Source organism: Acanthopagrus latus, chromosome 17 (genome assembly GCF_904848185.1).
Source record: "Acanthopagrus latus isolate v.2019 chromosome 17, fAcaLat1.1, whole genome shotgun sequence".
Taxonomy (NCBI): Eukaryota; Metazoa; Chordata; class Actinopteri; order Spariformes; family Sparidae; genus Acanthopagrus; species Acanthopagrus latus.
Window position 1 is genome coordinate 27858617 of NC_051055.1, and position 15439 is coordinate 27874055.

At 42.9% G+C, this 15439-nt stretch overlaps 2 protein-coding genes across 6 annotated transcripts in view; one reads left to right on the forward strand and one right to left on the reverse strand.

The window, feature by feature from the left end:
• Nucleotides 1-929, reverse strand: part of LOC119006079 (von Willebrand factor D and EGF domains) — a 32874-nt gene extending 31945 nt beyond the window's left edge. Inside the window, exon 1 of one of the 3 annotated variants that reach the window (XM_037074425.1) lies at nt 793-929. The gene's annotated coding sequence lies outside the window, so the exon portion shown is untranslated. The remainder of the gene's footprint in view (nt 1-792) is intronic. The other 2 variants (XM_037074424.1, XM_037074421.1) reach the window with 2 other exon arrangements.
• On the forward strand, nt 305-4535 carry arl4aa (ADP-ribosylation factor-like 4aa). Of its 3 annotated transcripts, none has more exons than XM_037074431.1 (2): nt 305-461; nt 3072-4535. In XM_037074431.1, exon 2 carries the CDS (start codon nt 3173-3175, stop codon nt 3773-3775), a length of 603 nt encoding a protein of 200 aa, XP_036930326.1. In that variant the 5' UTR covers nt 305-461; nt 3072-3172; the 3' UTR covers nt 3776-4535. The 3 variants fall into 3 exon arrangements, with proteins under 3 accessions (XP_036930326.1, XP_036930327.1, XP_036930328.1); XM_037074432.1 differs by lacking the exon at nt 305-461 and adding an exon at nt 1057-1190; XM_037074433.1 differs by lacking the exon at nt 305-461 and adding an exon at nt 1146-1278.
• Nucleotides 4536-15439: the final 10904 nt, after the last annotated feature.

Below are 15439 nucleotides of genomic sequence, written 5' to 3' on the forward strand. Positions count from 1 at the left end.
CTATAAGCCTATTTTTTTTTTATTCTGTATTGGTAGCCATCTTTTACTACAGTAAAGTAGGTGACTACTTCTTCCACCACAGTGTGGTGATCCTCCGTGTGAAAATAAACAAAATCCAACAAACAACTGTGACCTAAAATAGTTCAGAAACAGACACAGATTATGTAAGTAGACAGCAGATAGACGGCCAGACCAGTTTTTGTCTGTTTATCTTTCATGCATGGTGGATTGCAGTCAGCGTGGTGCTCTTCCTGCTTTCTGACCAATCAGTTCAAAGAAAAACACACGGGGGCACGGGGCGGGGCTTCACACACACACACACACACACACACACACACTCTTTGTGTGTCCATCTCTCTCCACACACACACACACACTCTCTCTCTCTTTGTGTGTCCATCGCTCTCCACACACACGGTCAGAAAAGGGAAAGCACGCTGACTCGCCGAGCTGACTCAATGGTAAGTCTAAATCTTACTTTTAACGGTTGCTAACGTTCGCTAACGGCTGCTAGCTTATTCACAGGTACCGTTAGTGTTTCTGCGCTATCCGAACGTCCGTTTATGGTTAAATTTGTGGTTAAAAACACCGATAATGATAAGGGAGCCCGACATCGTTGTCCAGTCTACGTGTATAGTGCTAGAAAGCGCGTTTAAAAAATGCGTGGACGACATTTTCTGCATCTTGGTGCCAGACAGATTTCGTATGAGCGTCAACAAAACGTAAAGTCGCGTTACATTTTCTGGACAAAGTTTAAAACGTGCTAATATCCAACTTTTAAATGAATTATACCTTCGTTGACACTCCAGCCGTTTTCTTTCAAGTAAATTAGCTTTCAAAACGTCGTCAACAATCTGTCGCTGCTCAACAACCTTAAAATATTGATGTTAAAAGTACGACGGTGCGACGAACATAAGGAGCAACAGGTGATCCTGGTTCCCGGGCAGAGGCGTGATTGACGGCCGTGTCGAACCAATCAGCTGAGAGGGAACGGGGCGCAAGCACCAATCGCGTGCGCCCGCAGTGTTCGTGTGGGCGTTGATCCAGACTGACAGCAGTGTCATCAGCGGTAGATCCACACTGGGACACAGAGGACAGACAGGGAGGGTGTCTCCGCTCCCGGGGAAGGATTTTCCGTCGTCGTTGTTGTCGATATTCGGGCAGGAAATACACCGTGAGCTGAATCCCAGGTAGAGTAGAAGCTGAGAAGGACCGCGTCTCTGTTAGAAGAGGATTTAAAACGAGTGTTTGTTTTTTTTCCTCGAATGGCTCAGACTGGTAGGTAGCTGATTTTGGAGTGGTCATAAAAATGCATGTGCTCACCTGCCGTGAACATTCCTGTCAGCCCTGTGTGTAGATGTCGCAACCGTATATCCACGTAAAATACAGGCTCGTGGCAGACTACACTATGTTTTTGATTAAGGATTGTACTAAAATTACAGTCAGACACAGCAAAACTAGCAACAGGCCCTTGTAGGAATGTGGCAGTGATATCAAATGAGATGATTAGATTAAACATACCAGAATAAAATGGCTGTAAACTCCTTATTATGTGATATGTGAATGAAGGAAATGTAAGCAGTGTTTCTGTCGCTGTAATGTGGATTTTGTTTTGGCTTTGTTACAGCTGAGTAATTTTAATGACATTGAGATAAAAGACTAGATGTAGTATGGTGGTCAAAAGTCTTCCTGGTCATAAAGGGTTGTTTTTTATAATAAGCAATCCGTAACTGTGGACTTTGGCTGAGTATGAAACATTCATACTCACATTTTAGGGCGGGGAAGTATATGGATATGATATGGTTATTGGGATATGGGTGTCGAATTAGATTTTGGATGATGTTATATTGTGAAATGGCATACATGTTGTCCTTTTAAAGGCAGCATTAATCTAAAGGGATGTCATTTTTTTAAACTTGCCTTTACCCACCTGGTCAATATATCCACCGTACTGTGGATTATTTATCAAAAGTCTCATTGACATTGTTCAGTGAGGGTGCCAATTGTCATCCCTACATTAGATTTAGAAATATGAAGATATATATAGCCTAAAAATAAAACATTCATTCAATGACATGTTCCCAACCCTATCCCATGTTCTATCAACAATAATACCTATAAATCTTTACATGTCACCATATTTTCAAAATCTGTGTATTTAGTCACAGTTAAGATGTTTATTTTTTTGCATGCTGATGCAATCATCAGTGTTTCTCACTGCTTGCTTGCCATTGCAGATTGGAGGAGAGTGACACCCATCACAATACACATAGTCATTGCTAGAATGGATACACTCAGAGTCTTGATGCTATAGCCTTACTTGGGCTGGCATGACCAGAAGCTAATGGTGGCTAATGCTAGCAAACTTTAGGTAGTTGTTGTTATGTTACTCATTTTGTTGACTCTGTACCCCTTCTTTACTGGATCTTCAGTTTTACTACATGTAGAGATCAACTAATGATAATATCTTTAAAGCCACACATTTAAGCAAATCTTGGGAAATGTAGTGAAGTTTAATGTGCCATTTTGGCAGGAAGTAACAATTAGTTTCTTTGTTATTTACTTTGTAGATTATTTTCTCGATCAGTTGATTAGTTATTCGGTCTAAAAAAGCTAGTCTGAGATGTTGCTGTTATGTAGATATCAAAGACGTTAGCAAAGCAACAACATTTATACAAAATAAGATCAGTAGAAATTGTCAGGTCTGACCACCATGTTTAAACATATCTTAAAATATTACAGTTGTGGCCGAAAATGACAACCGAAATGAAAAAGCAAATCTTGTGTATGAGCCACTAGTTGTGTACGAAGGAGTGACTGTTGTTTTTAGTGCGTCGTCACCGTGATTCTGTTGTTGAGATTGAAAAAAATAAAACATCTATTCAAGAGTGAAGAAACCAGATTCAGGAAGCTGATAACAGATAATTTTGCCATCTTTTCTGCAAAAAGCTGTCGTTCCATTATTACTACTTGTGGCCACAGTGGCACTTAGAGTTTCATAGTCTCACTTTAAGTGCTACTGCTTATAAAACCTGTGTTTCACCCACAATAACATGCAGTATGCTTTTCAGGTAATTGCTGCAGTCATTCTGGAATATCAGCAGCTCTGAGGATTATTGCTGGACTATTGGCTCAAATCTCTCGTGTCACCAAGCCTTCCCCATGAGGAAAGATGGGGAACGGATTGTCAGAGCAGCCTAGCTTCATCTCAAGCATCCCGTTCTTCCAGTCTTTCCACATCGCCATCCTTGGTCTGGACTCGGCAGGGAAGACAACCGTTCTGTACAGACTGCAGTTCAATGAGTTTGTGAACACTGTGCCCACCAAAGGTTTCAATGCAGAGAAGGTCAAATTGTCTCTGGGCGGACACAGGACGGGGACATTCCACTTCTGGGATGTAGGGGGCCAGGAGAAGCTTCGCCCCCTGTGGAAGTCGTACACGCGATGCACGGACGGCATCATATTTGTTGTGGACTCTGTGGATGCAGAGCGCATGGAGGAGGCCAAAACAGAGCTCCATAAAATTGCCAAAACCTCTGAAAACCAGGGGGTGCCCCTGCTGGTGGTAGCCAACAAACAGGACTTGAGGCACTCTTTGGGGCTTGCCGAAATTGAGAAACTGCTGGCGCTGAAAGAACTGGGCCCTGCAACTCCATGGCACCTGCAGCCAGCCTGCGCTATCATAGGAGACGGGCTCAGGGAGGGCCTGGAGAGACTCCATGACATGATCCTGAAAAGGAGAAAGGCGCTCCGGCAGCAGAGGAAAAAGAGATAAACTTTGACACGAGAAGGACTTGTCTGCTGTTTTATGTGAAGGAAACAAAGGATTTTCTCCTGGGTGGAAAGAGGCATCCACTGCAGGTCCAGGTTCAACATTTACTGAGTTTTATCAGTCCAGATTTAAGATTTAGGATTCCCGGTCTTGTGATGATGCTGTTGATCAGGAAGTGACACATAAAGGAACACAGTATGAAGATGAGAAAGTTTCAGAGATGTGTGGATATAAAGAGTTTAAATGGATTAAAAAGCACTGAGGGTCTGGGGTGTGGAAGGGTGATAGAAGTTAAGGATGCTGTATGTTTCATGGATGGCTAATGGCTGTTCCAAACAACATTACCAAAAATAATCTAAGATAATGGCTTTTAACTAGTTCAAGAGTTTTTTGGTAAATGATGGAACATTGTTACACCAGAGGGGATATGAAATATACATCAGTTTTTATTTCACTGTTTTCTATGTTAATTTGTTAATTTTCTACACTGGATTTCCTTTGTTAAAGAAAAGTATTATCATGCATTATCGCATTATATCGATTTGTTTGCTGGCTTATATTGCTCTTTTTTAAAAAGCACTTTAGATTATCACTTCGTATGAAGTTTACAGTTTTTAAATAGAGCGTACTGTGTTGGATTTCACAGAAATGTTTGAGCAAAATGCAACAGATGCTACTGTAGTTGGTCCACATTGGCCACATTGTCATTAGACAGGATATGCATTGTGTTTTGCTTAATAAAACATATTTAGAGCAACATTGACTGTGGTATGGAGGGTATTATTATGTTCACTTTGTTATTCAGGCGCTTGTGTTTAAAAAGCAGGTACTTAAAAGGTGTTCAGAAGTCTAACCATCAATTAATTTGAGTAATAGCAGGGTTGAGGTTTGAAGCTTGTTTGAATCCACAGAGAGGGGGTGATTATTGGGGAAAAAAAGCATTATGTGGAAACATCTGCCAATGTGCCCTTTAGCAAGGCACTAAATCACCAGTTTCTCCCAGTGGAGCTGCTGTGAATAGCTGTGTGTTATGTGATGCAGGGAAAAGCAAAATATATGCTCAGTCAGCAGACTCTCTCATTATCACTGGGGGAAAAAAATCCTTGGTTTTGTTTCCAGCAGCTTGCATAATGACGGTGTTGACACAGGAACACACCCAAAAACCTGAAAGTCCATTTAATGATTGTGCACACATCAATGAAGCCTTTTACGCACATCGCAAGAACTTTCCACCCATAAATGAAAACTCAGGGATTATCAGTGTTGCAGCATTCTTTTTAGCAACGTAAGTGGATGGAGACTTGTTTTAAAATAAAAACATAGAATGGCTTCATGTCCAGAATGATACAGATCTCCTGAAGCCCCGAGATCCCAAATTGATTTGAACAGATGTTATTTACCCCCCTTTTTTCTTAAGCTGAAATCTTCACTAAGATGAAAGCGTTAGTCCCCGTCTGCTTCACTTGTTTAGGGGAATGATGCAGCACTTTTTATTCTGTGAAGCTCCACAAATGTTTTGTGGACAACAAAAAGTAGATATCGACTGAATTTTAATTTTTTGGCTGAGCTGTTCCTTTAAATGTCTTTGAACCACCGGCAGCTGCAGAGTAAAGGGTAAAGAGATGCAGTGATGTGTGACAGAACAGACAGCCCATCCTCAGGACTTGAAAATGTTGTCAGGGCAGTCTGAGGCCAGACCCAGCACAACAGGCTGGGGCAGGAGGCTGTGCAGCCAGGGGCACGGCTGAGTATTTTTGGACTGAGCTGGGCGGATATGCAGCCCTGTGTATTAACACCATTTGCTCCCTCATTCCTTTGAAACAATTAATGACCGTAAGCCCAACAGGCCGCTGCGGCAGCTGGCTCTCTAAAATAACTGTGCGATGCAGATTGGCGCTTTGCACTGCTCACAGGCTGAATCACCAAACATCCTTCATCATATAAATATGCGTTCCAGTTAAATGTGATAATTCTGACCTTCATGTGGGGTTTTGGTGCTGAATCTCAGGGGGTCTGTCGCATTTAGAAATAGAAAAAACGTGTCCTTAGCACCAGTTTTCACACGTTTGTATGACTTTAGGGCTGGAAGAGAATTCAATCAGACCAAGTATAGTGTGCACACATACCAGGAATCTGACTGAAATAGACAGACAGATTGGAAAGAGAAGAACAAAAACACGACAAATAAGGTAAAGGAATATAAAAAAAGAATGATGAATGGTCAAGATTGGGATTTTGTCGCATAGTGCGTGTAAAGAAAGTAGCTGTGACTACAGTGTATGTTGTTGTGTTATGTGTGTTGCTACCAGTACCAAAAGTGCAAAGAAGTAAATTTCAGAGAAACTAGGAAACAAATACTGGGTAAATGCCTGCACAGTCTGCAGGTACTGCATGTATGTATGTAAGTAAACATGAAGTATATACAGCCTGCAGAAGTTACATTGACCAACTGTGTATTTATATCCTAGTTTAATGTGACTTAAGATGAGTCAGTGAATTCCTGTGATTAATTAAAATATCTTTCTGGCTTCGTCAGATCATTTAAAAGCCGAAGAACGGAGATTACGGTAAGAGAGTTGGGAGGAATGACGCACAAGCGTGACTGGCCGGATTTCAACTTGAAGTTTTGGTTGTCGGGATCCGAGAATGCTCCCAATCTTTGTCACATGTTTTCGTGTCGCAAAGCCCAGGTGCCTCTTCCCTGCTTGTTGTTTGCTAAGAAGGGAAGCTCGGAGGGCAAGAAGGCACATTCACACTTTCCTGATCCTACTTCCTTTTCTCTGCAAGCCAGGTCAGCTCTCAGTGTGTGTGTGTGTGTGCCTGTATATACACATACATACACACACAGACAGACAGACGTGTGTGTGTGTGTGTGTGTGTGTGTGTGTGTGTAAATCAATACATATGTCCTGCTTTCCCTCCTTGTATGGACTTGAGGCCATTTCCTTTGATCAGCTGCAGCACTCACCGGGGGATTACTGCTCAAATGGAAAAGCTTGTTAACCTGTCCTGCGCTTTATTTTTGCTGACTCCATTTTAATACCCTATGGAGCGACTATAATAATCATTTCACTGGATGGTATACTGTATATAATATAACTGCATGTAGGAAAAAGGACTGCCCTCTGCTCCATCCTGCACCTCCGCCTTTATCCGGTCTTGTAAAGTCTTCAGTGAAAGGTGGATAAGCCTGAATAAATCTCTCATCCAGGGGCCATGCATTAACCCATTAACCTCGGCTGGTGTGCCTGGCACGAAAAAGCTCCAGCACAACGTGGAATAAAAGCACACGCCGCTTCAGGAGCATGTCTTGTTTGGAGCAGCTCACCCATACAAGAATTCCTCTCCCATTATTGCCTTTGTACTACACTGGGCCGTCTCAGCTGCTTCTCGCTGAGAGACGCCCAAGGCATGATTGGGTTTGGCAGTTATTTCCAGGTTGGGCAGCACGCAGCTGAGCATTGTACAAAATGTTCTGTGTGTGTGTGTGTGGTTTTTTTTTTTTTGGGGGGGGGGGGGGCGTGTAGAGCAGTGAGATTTTTATACAACCGTACGATAAAGCTGCAAACTGGGAGGAGCAGCTGGTGTGAGAGGGATTCGTCCACACTGTAAATTCTCGTGTCAGACTTTAGTTTTAATGATAACCTCGGCGTTGCTCGGCGCAGACACACCCGTGAAACACTCAGCATGGGAACACAAGTCCTCAAGGGGTCTCATGGGTAATTTAACAACACCATATATTTATGTTATGTACGTCTGTCCTAATTATTCCGACTTAAATTCTGAGCGGTTACATTTTTTTTTTCCTCTCTCTCTCTCTCTATTTTGATGCCGTAAACACTACAATACCCATGAGCCTCAGCCACTGTTGCCATGGTTGCCAGTTGCCATAAAAATTCTGAATGCATTGTTGCACTCGGGGAACAAAAACAACCACGGCACAGTCAGCGGCTCAGAGTCTGTGATCTTTTCCACTCGACGCCAGCAGATGCATGCAGGAGAATTTTAAGTTATTTTTTTGATTTCATGACTTTTTTTTTTTTCTGTCCTGTAGTTTTTAAACAGCAACATGTTTTGTAGCGGCGATCCAAGCAGGAGCGTTTCATGTTCATCCAAGCGTTTGAAGTGCCAACCACCTGATGCTGTGTGATAAAAATCAATGAGAGTTTCACTTTCTGAACAGCTCAGTCCCCAGAATAATATGCTGCTACTTTATGTTTCAGCAAACCACAGATACGTTCGGATTTGTACTATATTGACATCCACAAAATGTTTGATATCATATTCACATTACATGCATTTGAGCAGATTTTCATGGGGGTGCTGGCCCTGGCATTGGTGATACAGCCAGACGAGAAGTCTGCCAAGCCAGTGACTGGTGTTTGAGACTGCGCTTCAACATTTGTAAGTGTTAAAACCAGTGGATGTTTATGTTTCTGGCAACAAAACTGTATTATTTTTTAAGCCAAATCATGATCTTCTCCTAAACACAACCAAGTGTTTTTTGTGTCTAAACCTAACCAGACCATGAGCACAGCATGGTCTCAACATGAAATTGAAAATAAAACCTAAAGAACTGTAAAGTTTCTGAGGTTTGCAAAATCCACGTTTTAATGGCTTTTAATGAGCCCTGGATGCCCGAAAATATCTATTGCCACCAGAGGTTTTCATGCTCTATTTAAACCCAGGCACCCCTTAGATGAATGCAAATACACCTCTTTCCATGGATAACAGGTAAAATTAGCTTTCATTCAAGTTTTCACTCTTATAAAAGAGAAACCCTGTCTTTACAGAAGCTAACACAGACGTGTTGATGGGAACAAACAGACGCTGTGTGTCTAAAATGGAGCTAAAACCATTTTCAAGGCCTTTTTACGTCCGTGTGAAAAATCTAAAGCCCAATGAGAATCTATTATATCTATTGTACTGGCAACATTTAATGTGTGATTTCTAACAAAAGATAAAACAGTGATTCATTCAACATTCAGCAACATGATATCCAAAATGAGAAGGAGTCAAGGTTCAGAGCTGGAGTTGCAACAAAGATGCTCAGAATGACAGAACTCAGTCCCGCCATCCTTCTTCATTACGGCTTGTCGCTGGGAAATAAGGTAGAAACAGGTGGGAGATAAACAGGGAAACCGAACATCAGCGCATGAATGTGGCTGTATATTTTATGAGGCTGTGTGTAAAGGCGCTGTATGACCTTGAACGCATCGCGAGCACTGTCCTGCAGCCTCGACGCCACATGCATACTCAGACTTCTTTTGACGTGTGTTGATTTAAAAATGCAGACCGTCAAGCTGTTTTTTTTTCCTGCACAGCTGTGACACTGTAATGTTTGTGTCAAGCTGCACGACTTCACTTTCCATATAAATCCACCTCCACAGGGTTTCTCTTATTATTCTGCTGAGTTTAGAGATTTATCCCATTGTGTACTTAAAAAGGGGACACTGCAATACATGCATGCTCCTCGCCTGCTTATTATGCAAGGTTATCATGACGGGATTCATTTTTCTTCCCCCCAGTCTATTGAGAGCGAGTGGCCTATTTACATGTGAATTCCTCCCGTAGCCCTGCAGCCTCGCTCAAAGTAGCGAACGGGGCCACCTGCAAGGGGAGAGGGGGGAGGAAGAGGAGGAGGATGAGGAGGAGGAGGGGGGAGACGCTGTTTGAGGAGCTAGAGAAGTGCACTCCTGTTTTCTTTGGTGCAGAGAAGAGAGGCTGGTTTCATTAATCCTCGGGATCCGTGGAGACAGAGAGGGAGCTGTGGCAGTATGAACACAGGCTAAACAGATGTTTATTATCACCTGAATGAAAAAGTTCAAAGGAAACGCTGAGACTCCCGAGTCTGTTGGTTTTGTTTCTTCATATCCTGGCCTGAGAATGAGGAATAAACAAATAGACGAGTTGATGTTAAGATGAAGAAGTCCGTTTGCTTAGCTGTGTTTGTATTGTTTCACGAGCTAGCCTGTGTGAGCAAACGCCTCCATTTCATTATATTCACGTGATTCGGTTGATGCTAACTACTTGAAGATAAAACCACATCAGGCAGGTGCAAAAAGCAAACAAACAAACCACTTTTAGAATTGTTTTGGCATCTCACCAGTAGAGTATTTTGGGTGTTATTTTGGTGTTTTCTCTTATTCCAAAACTTCTAGTAGATCCCCTCCAGTAGAAAATTTAGTCCAAAATGCTTTTCCATTCGTAGATGGCAAGAAAATAACAATCACAAATGCTTTTTCAGGCTTTTGTTCGTCAAATATTTCCACTATTTGAAAGCAAAATCCTGTTAAACTACAAATACAGAGTTCTCTAAGATGGCTGCTGACCTCTGAACCATTGATTGACACTTAATTCAACAAGTTAGGAGCTTCTGTGCCCTCCCTGCAACAGACAACAAGTGATTTCATGGAGTCACTTACACCAGCATCTAGATGATGATGTAGCAAGAACATAGAATTTAAACGTGTTTTAAAGCCCTGAGTTTGGAAATTATGCATGCTTATGTCATTTTATGCGATGTTTCTCCTCATTGCGTAAGCTGAGTTTTTTTTTTTTTGAAGTTTGAAGATAATTTTACATCCATTTCCAGGAAAGGTAACGGCTAGCTTATCTTTTTTTCTTAGCATGTTGTGCAGGAACCACAGTTAATCATTGGATAATGTTAAGGGTGTCAGGCATGTTGTATTGTTGAACAGCATCTGAAACCCCTCCACCCCGCACATCTCTCTCACATTTTTTACAAAAACATACACCTGTAGTCACAGCCACTTTATGCAGAATTTGTCCATTCCGTCGCAGAGGCTTTTCTCCTTCTTTTTTGTGGCGAAGGAAATAAAACCACCCCCCCAAATCTAATTCCATGGCAGAGGTGAAAAGTTCATGCAGGACTTTACTCTTTTCCACTGAAGTAAGTAAGTTGGCAGGATTTGAACTTGTGCACTTTTTTTTTCTCCATTTACTTTTGGTTGGTGTAAATCCCTGCAACACAATAGCTGCCTTTGAAGAGCGGTTACCTGAATACGTGTGACCACATCTGAAGGTTAAAGTATTTATAGCTGTTCTCAACAGCCACGCTCAAAGGTGGAGTGAGAAGCTGGCATCAGAGGGGGGGGCGAGATGCAGTAATCAGATTGGGATAAATGGCCCACACTTTTCACAAACTTTCCTCTGAGGTATTCACGGTAGGAAATATGATATCCTTGAACAACACAGAAGTCACAGGGAGGAGGCTGTGACGGGTCACCGGGCGTGCAAAATACAAAACTTTGTCACCAGATACGGCAGTTTATGTCCTACATCTCATGTTGTCAGGCCAGGAAATGTCTCATGTGTCTAGTCAGCAGTAATCAGAGAAACACAGGATTGAAACGAAACATAGACTGTCATCTGCATACATTTATTTTTATTTGGGCAAAATCATCCCACAAGAATCACATCAGGTTCAAAACAGGTGTGCAGACGACCAAACTGCAGGAAACCATATCAGCCTTTAACCTGAGGACAGAATATAAACTAACGTAAATATTAAACCTTCCTACAACTGACTAGGTGCTTTTGCTTCAGGTTAATCAAATTTGAATCTCTGGCGGCCACAATATGTATTACAGCTGCAAAGGAGGAAGTGAGGAGAAGTATAAAGAGCAAAAAAGAGTCACTGACAATCAACTTGTTTCGTCATTTTAGTTTGAAGTGTCTTGAAAACCTTGCAGCTGTCCTAAAAAACATCCCATTTTACTTACTAAACTATCAAATTCTTGAAAGCACTGTTGCTGTCAAACCACAGGCTGTTGTCTAATGCACACAAAGGGAAATGAAAACCTGCACATCATCCATAAATCACTGAGTTCATTAGAAATATGAGGTATCTGTTGGGTTGTATGGGCCACAGAGTTGCTCACTCGTGCTTAATTTCTGATCTGCACTGCCTTTTTTATGTTTCCTGTTCATAAGATTTAGAACTTTTGACTTGCACTTTTTGTAGTTTTGGGGAAGAAGTTTTAATCAGAAGAGAAATATCTTAATTTTTAATGCCTAAACAAATTAAATGAACAATAATCTCTTTGTTTTTATGGCTGAATAAACTGAATAAACAAATTGACCTTAAGGAACAACACATTTTGTTTATATGTGGCGGACCCTGCCACCTTTCTAGCTTCAAACGGTGTTTGGGGACTTTATGCTCCTCTGAGAGCAGCTTGTTTATTCACTTATGGAAATGTCGTAAGTATCAAAATTCTCAAGAGTTTTGAATTTCTTTTCCAGAACTGCACAGGGCCCCTTTAACAGATTGTGTTACCCATATAAATCACCAAAACAAACAACTTGTTGTGATGTATATAATACGAATACAAACCTGCACCAGAATCTGATAAATCAACCAAAAGTAGGTGTCACTTGGTCGGGATGCGCGGCTAAATGTTATTCTTATTAAAACAGGACAAAACGTGTGCTGCAGCGGCGTTTCTCTCCGTGGACGGTGGACAGTGCTCATGCAGTGACATTCCTGAGCTCAGCCCGTGTGAAAGCCTCATTGTCGAGGTGATGATTGCTCTTTCACCTCTCGGTCTCTGTCTGAATGACCGTCGGCAGCCGGAATGGGAATGGGAGAAATCTGTACATGTGTGCATGGGTGCGTGCACAAAACGATGAGGGCAAATGACTTTTTCATTCTCCCGATCCATTTTGACCTTGAACTTTGGGCCGCGCACAGTTCCACCCACTCGACATCCATAACGCGCCCATGTCCAGACACACATCGGGCTCACAAAGAGCCGTGTCCCCTCCAGTCTGGGCATTGTGAGGCACGAACCTGTGAAATCTGTCTTTGGTCTTGTTTGGGCATGAGGGATTATGGTGGGTTTAGGCTGCAGTCTCCAAAGCTTTATGTTCGCACACTGACGGATGGGGAAATTCATGGCGGGCTGCGGCCTCAGTGGAGTTTCATCATTCATCAGATGAGAGGCCCCAAAAATAGCAGAAAAGATTTAGGATCCAAGATTCAGTGCTTTGTGAAACCAGCGGGTATCATGTGGTTTGCAAGAGCTCGACATTTAAAAACACACAATTTACAGGAATATGGGAGCAAAAACATTGTATGGAAAGGGGAAAGATGACTCTGCATATTAACACATCTTATGAATAAATAAATGAACCCCAGTTGAGATTTGAAGTCAAAATGTCACTGTCCTCTGTTGTTCCTGCCTCCTAAATTATTCAGCTCGTCTGTTGCAGGTTGATAGACCTGTCAGAAGCCTTTTAGTGACGGAGGACACAGGACAGTTGTTTTGTCTAGACACTCTGCCCTGTGTGCGATAATTGAAATTCAAATCAGATTCCGTCTGCGATTCACCTCCGACGCCTCTGAGCAGCGTCAGCCCTGACATGAATTTCCCAAGTCTCTGCTCGGGTTCACACAGAGGTCACGCGCAGATTCTCTCCCTTATGTTTTTTTTTATTGCATGTCTGGCTCATGAGATAGTGTACAGGACGGTCAGGAGGGGGGAGGGATATGAAATACAGTCGAGGTCATATGTGGAATTCTAACATTTCTTAAGCACATAACTTGAGCCTGATAGCCTGCTGAGTCCATTGATTGCTTCAGGGTCGGGTTGCACAAGAAATTCCTGATTCTGGCGAGGTGCTGCTGACTACAGTAGCTTCAAACTGGGGCATCACTAAATGTGGTCCCCCCTGTAAAACTTGAGAAATTTCTTAGCTATTTTCAAGCACCTCAAGCTGGATCATGACCTTTTATCATCAGATAAGGTAAAGGATAAGATCTTTTGGTAGTATGGACCGATCACCTTTGAGCAGGCTTTAGTTGCATGCAGGTAAATAGTTGGTTTGGAGAGTCTCTCAGCTCCAGCTCCATCCTCGCCTCTGAAGTTACTAATTGGACCGTAGATAATGAATCAGAAGGGGAAGAACAGAAAGCCCTAAACCATCGGCTGTTTCCCCCAAGAGACTAAATGATCTCAGATGATAGCTGATAAGTTCCAGAAATAATGTTTTAAGAGGCCAAACAACGTGTCTGGACCGAGACGCACCAAATCAACGTCAAAGAATGAGGTGACAGCTTTGGCCTTGTGGCTGTTGAAATCGTAGACACGTCAGCGACAGGATCAAGAGGCTTTCTGCTTCTTTCTATGTTACTTTTCTCGGCACTGATCCACTAAGCTGAGCAGCCAATTAGAGTGATCTGATTGGACCCGCTCGACGGTGCCAACAGTGTGGGACACCCTGCAAAAACCCAGGACTGCAGATCCTCAACGATGGCCTGACACGTTGGGTCATGGCTCTAACTAACCTGTCGTTAAGTTAACTTTGTTTGTTATATTTAAATAAATGTATGTGTTTATGAGTGAGAAGCACTCATGTAGTTTAGACTGAGAAGGAAACATCCAGTTATTCTAGCCCAACTGTTATCTATTCACATCTGAACAAGTAATTTCCTGCTTACAGGCGAGCTAACCACATTATGTCAGTCGTTCTGTGAGACCAGCGGCTGTTCAGATAACCACATTAGCTAAATAACAGAGAGACCTGACAGTCGAGTCTCAGCTAATTTGTGTGGTGGAATCTAAACGCACCAATTTGTAAACCTCCAATTAGTGACACTTCTACGCTTTGACCGGCTGAAGGCTGAAGTCGACAGGATGTCTCGCCCTCCGTGACGCCAAATGTAGCAGCTCGCAGTGACCCACATCACATCACGTCAAAAATCAGATTGTGCTTATTGGAATCACACTGGACTGTAATCTAATCGGCAGCGAAAACCTCAACAATGGTGTTTCAGTCCACCTCTGAACAGGAGGAGCTGATGTCTCAGCTAGCCTGTTGTTTTTTTTTTCCTCCCTCTCCACATGTAGCGACGCTGACCTCCTCTCGGTATAAACAGCACGACTCCTCCTGACATTGGCAATACCAGTGATGGAGGTATTCACACAGCCACACCAGGAGGAGTCTCAACTAGGAGTTCATTAACAGCAAAGAAAGGCTGAATAATGAACTGGGCCCTTTTTTTAGCCGGGATGAGGACGGGGCGGGCGGGCAGAGGGGGATGTTATATTGATGTTCCTCCATGATTAACACTCCCGACTCGCCGGGCCAGAACCTCTCAATCTGCCCAGATTTCCATGGCAATTGGAGCTGGCTCTTCACTGCAGGAGCCTGTGGCTTAATAAAACTGAAGTTTTCTGCCTGGTTACACTGATCAGAGATATTTGGAGGGGTTGGTTCACTTGAGGACCATCTGCCTCACAGCTGAGCAGAAGCAGCAGATAAGAAAGGATTGATTTTTTACGAGTCTGGGTTTTTTTTTTTTTTCTTTTTGCGGCTTTCTGTGCGCAGGCATGCCTCTTATCTACTTCACAGTCTCTGCGATGCCTCGAGGTACCCGTCGCACCTCAGACGATGGAGAGGGCTTCACTTTGTCTTGTCAACAACAGGGTGTCAGAACTCGTGACCCAGATTACTCCATTATCTCCAAGAAGGCCTAAAAGCCAACGTCTGAGTCCATCAGGAATCTTATCAGCTGTCCCCCCTGCTGCTGCACCAGAGGCCGGGCTGCCATGTGGACTGGAACAATCAGGTTGCAGGTTTTCTATGAGAACCAGACCCCCAACTCCTACATGGTGCAAAAGCTTCAGGACTGGGGGAGGG

Coding starts and splice junctions, on each gene's coding strand:
- arl4aa (XM_037074431.1), top strand. CDS start 3,173: ATGGGGAACGGATTGTCAGAGCAGCCTAGCTTCATCTCAAGCATCCCG.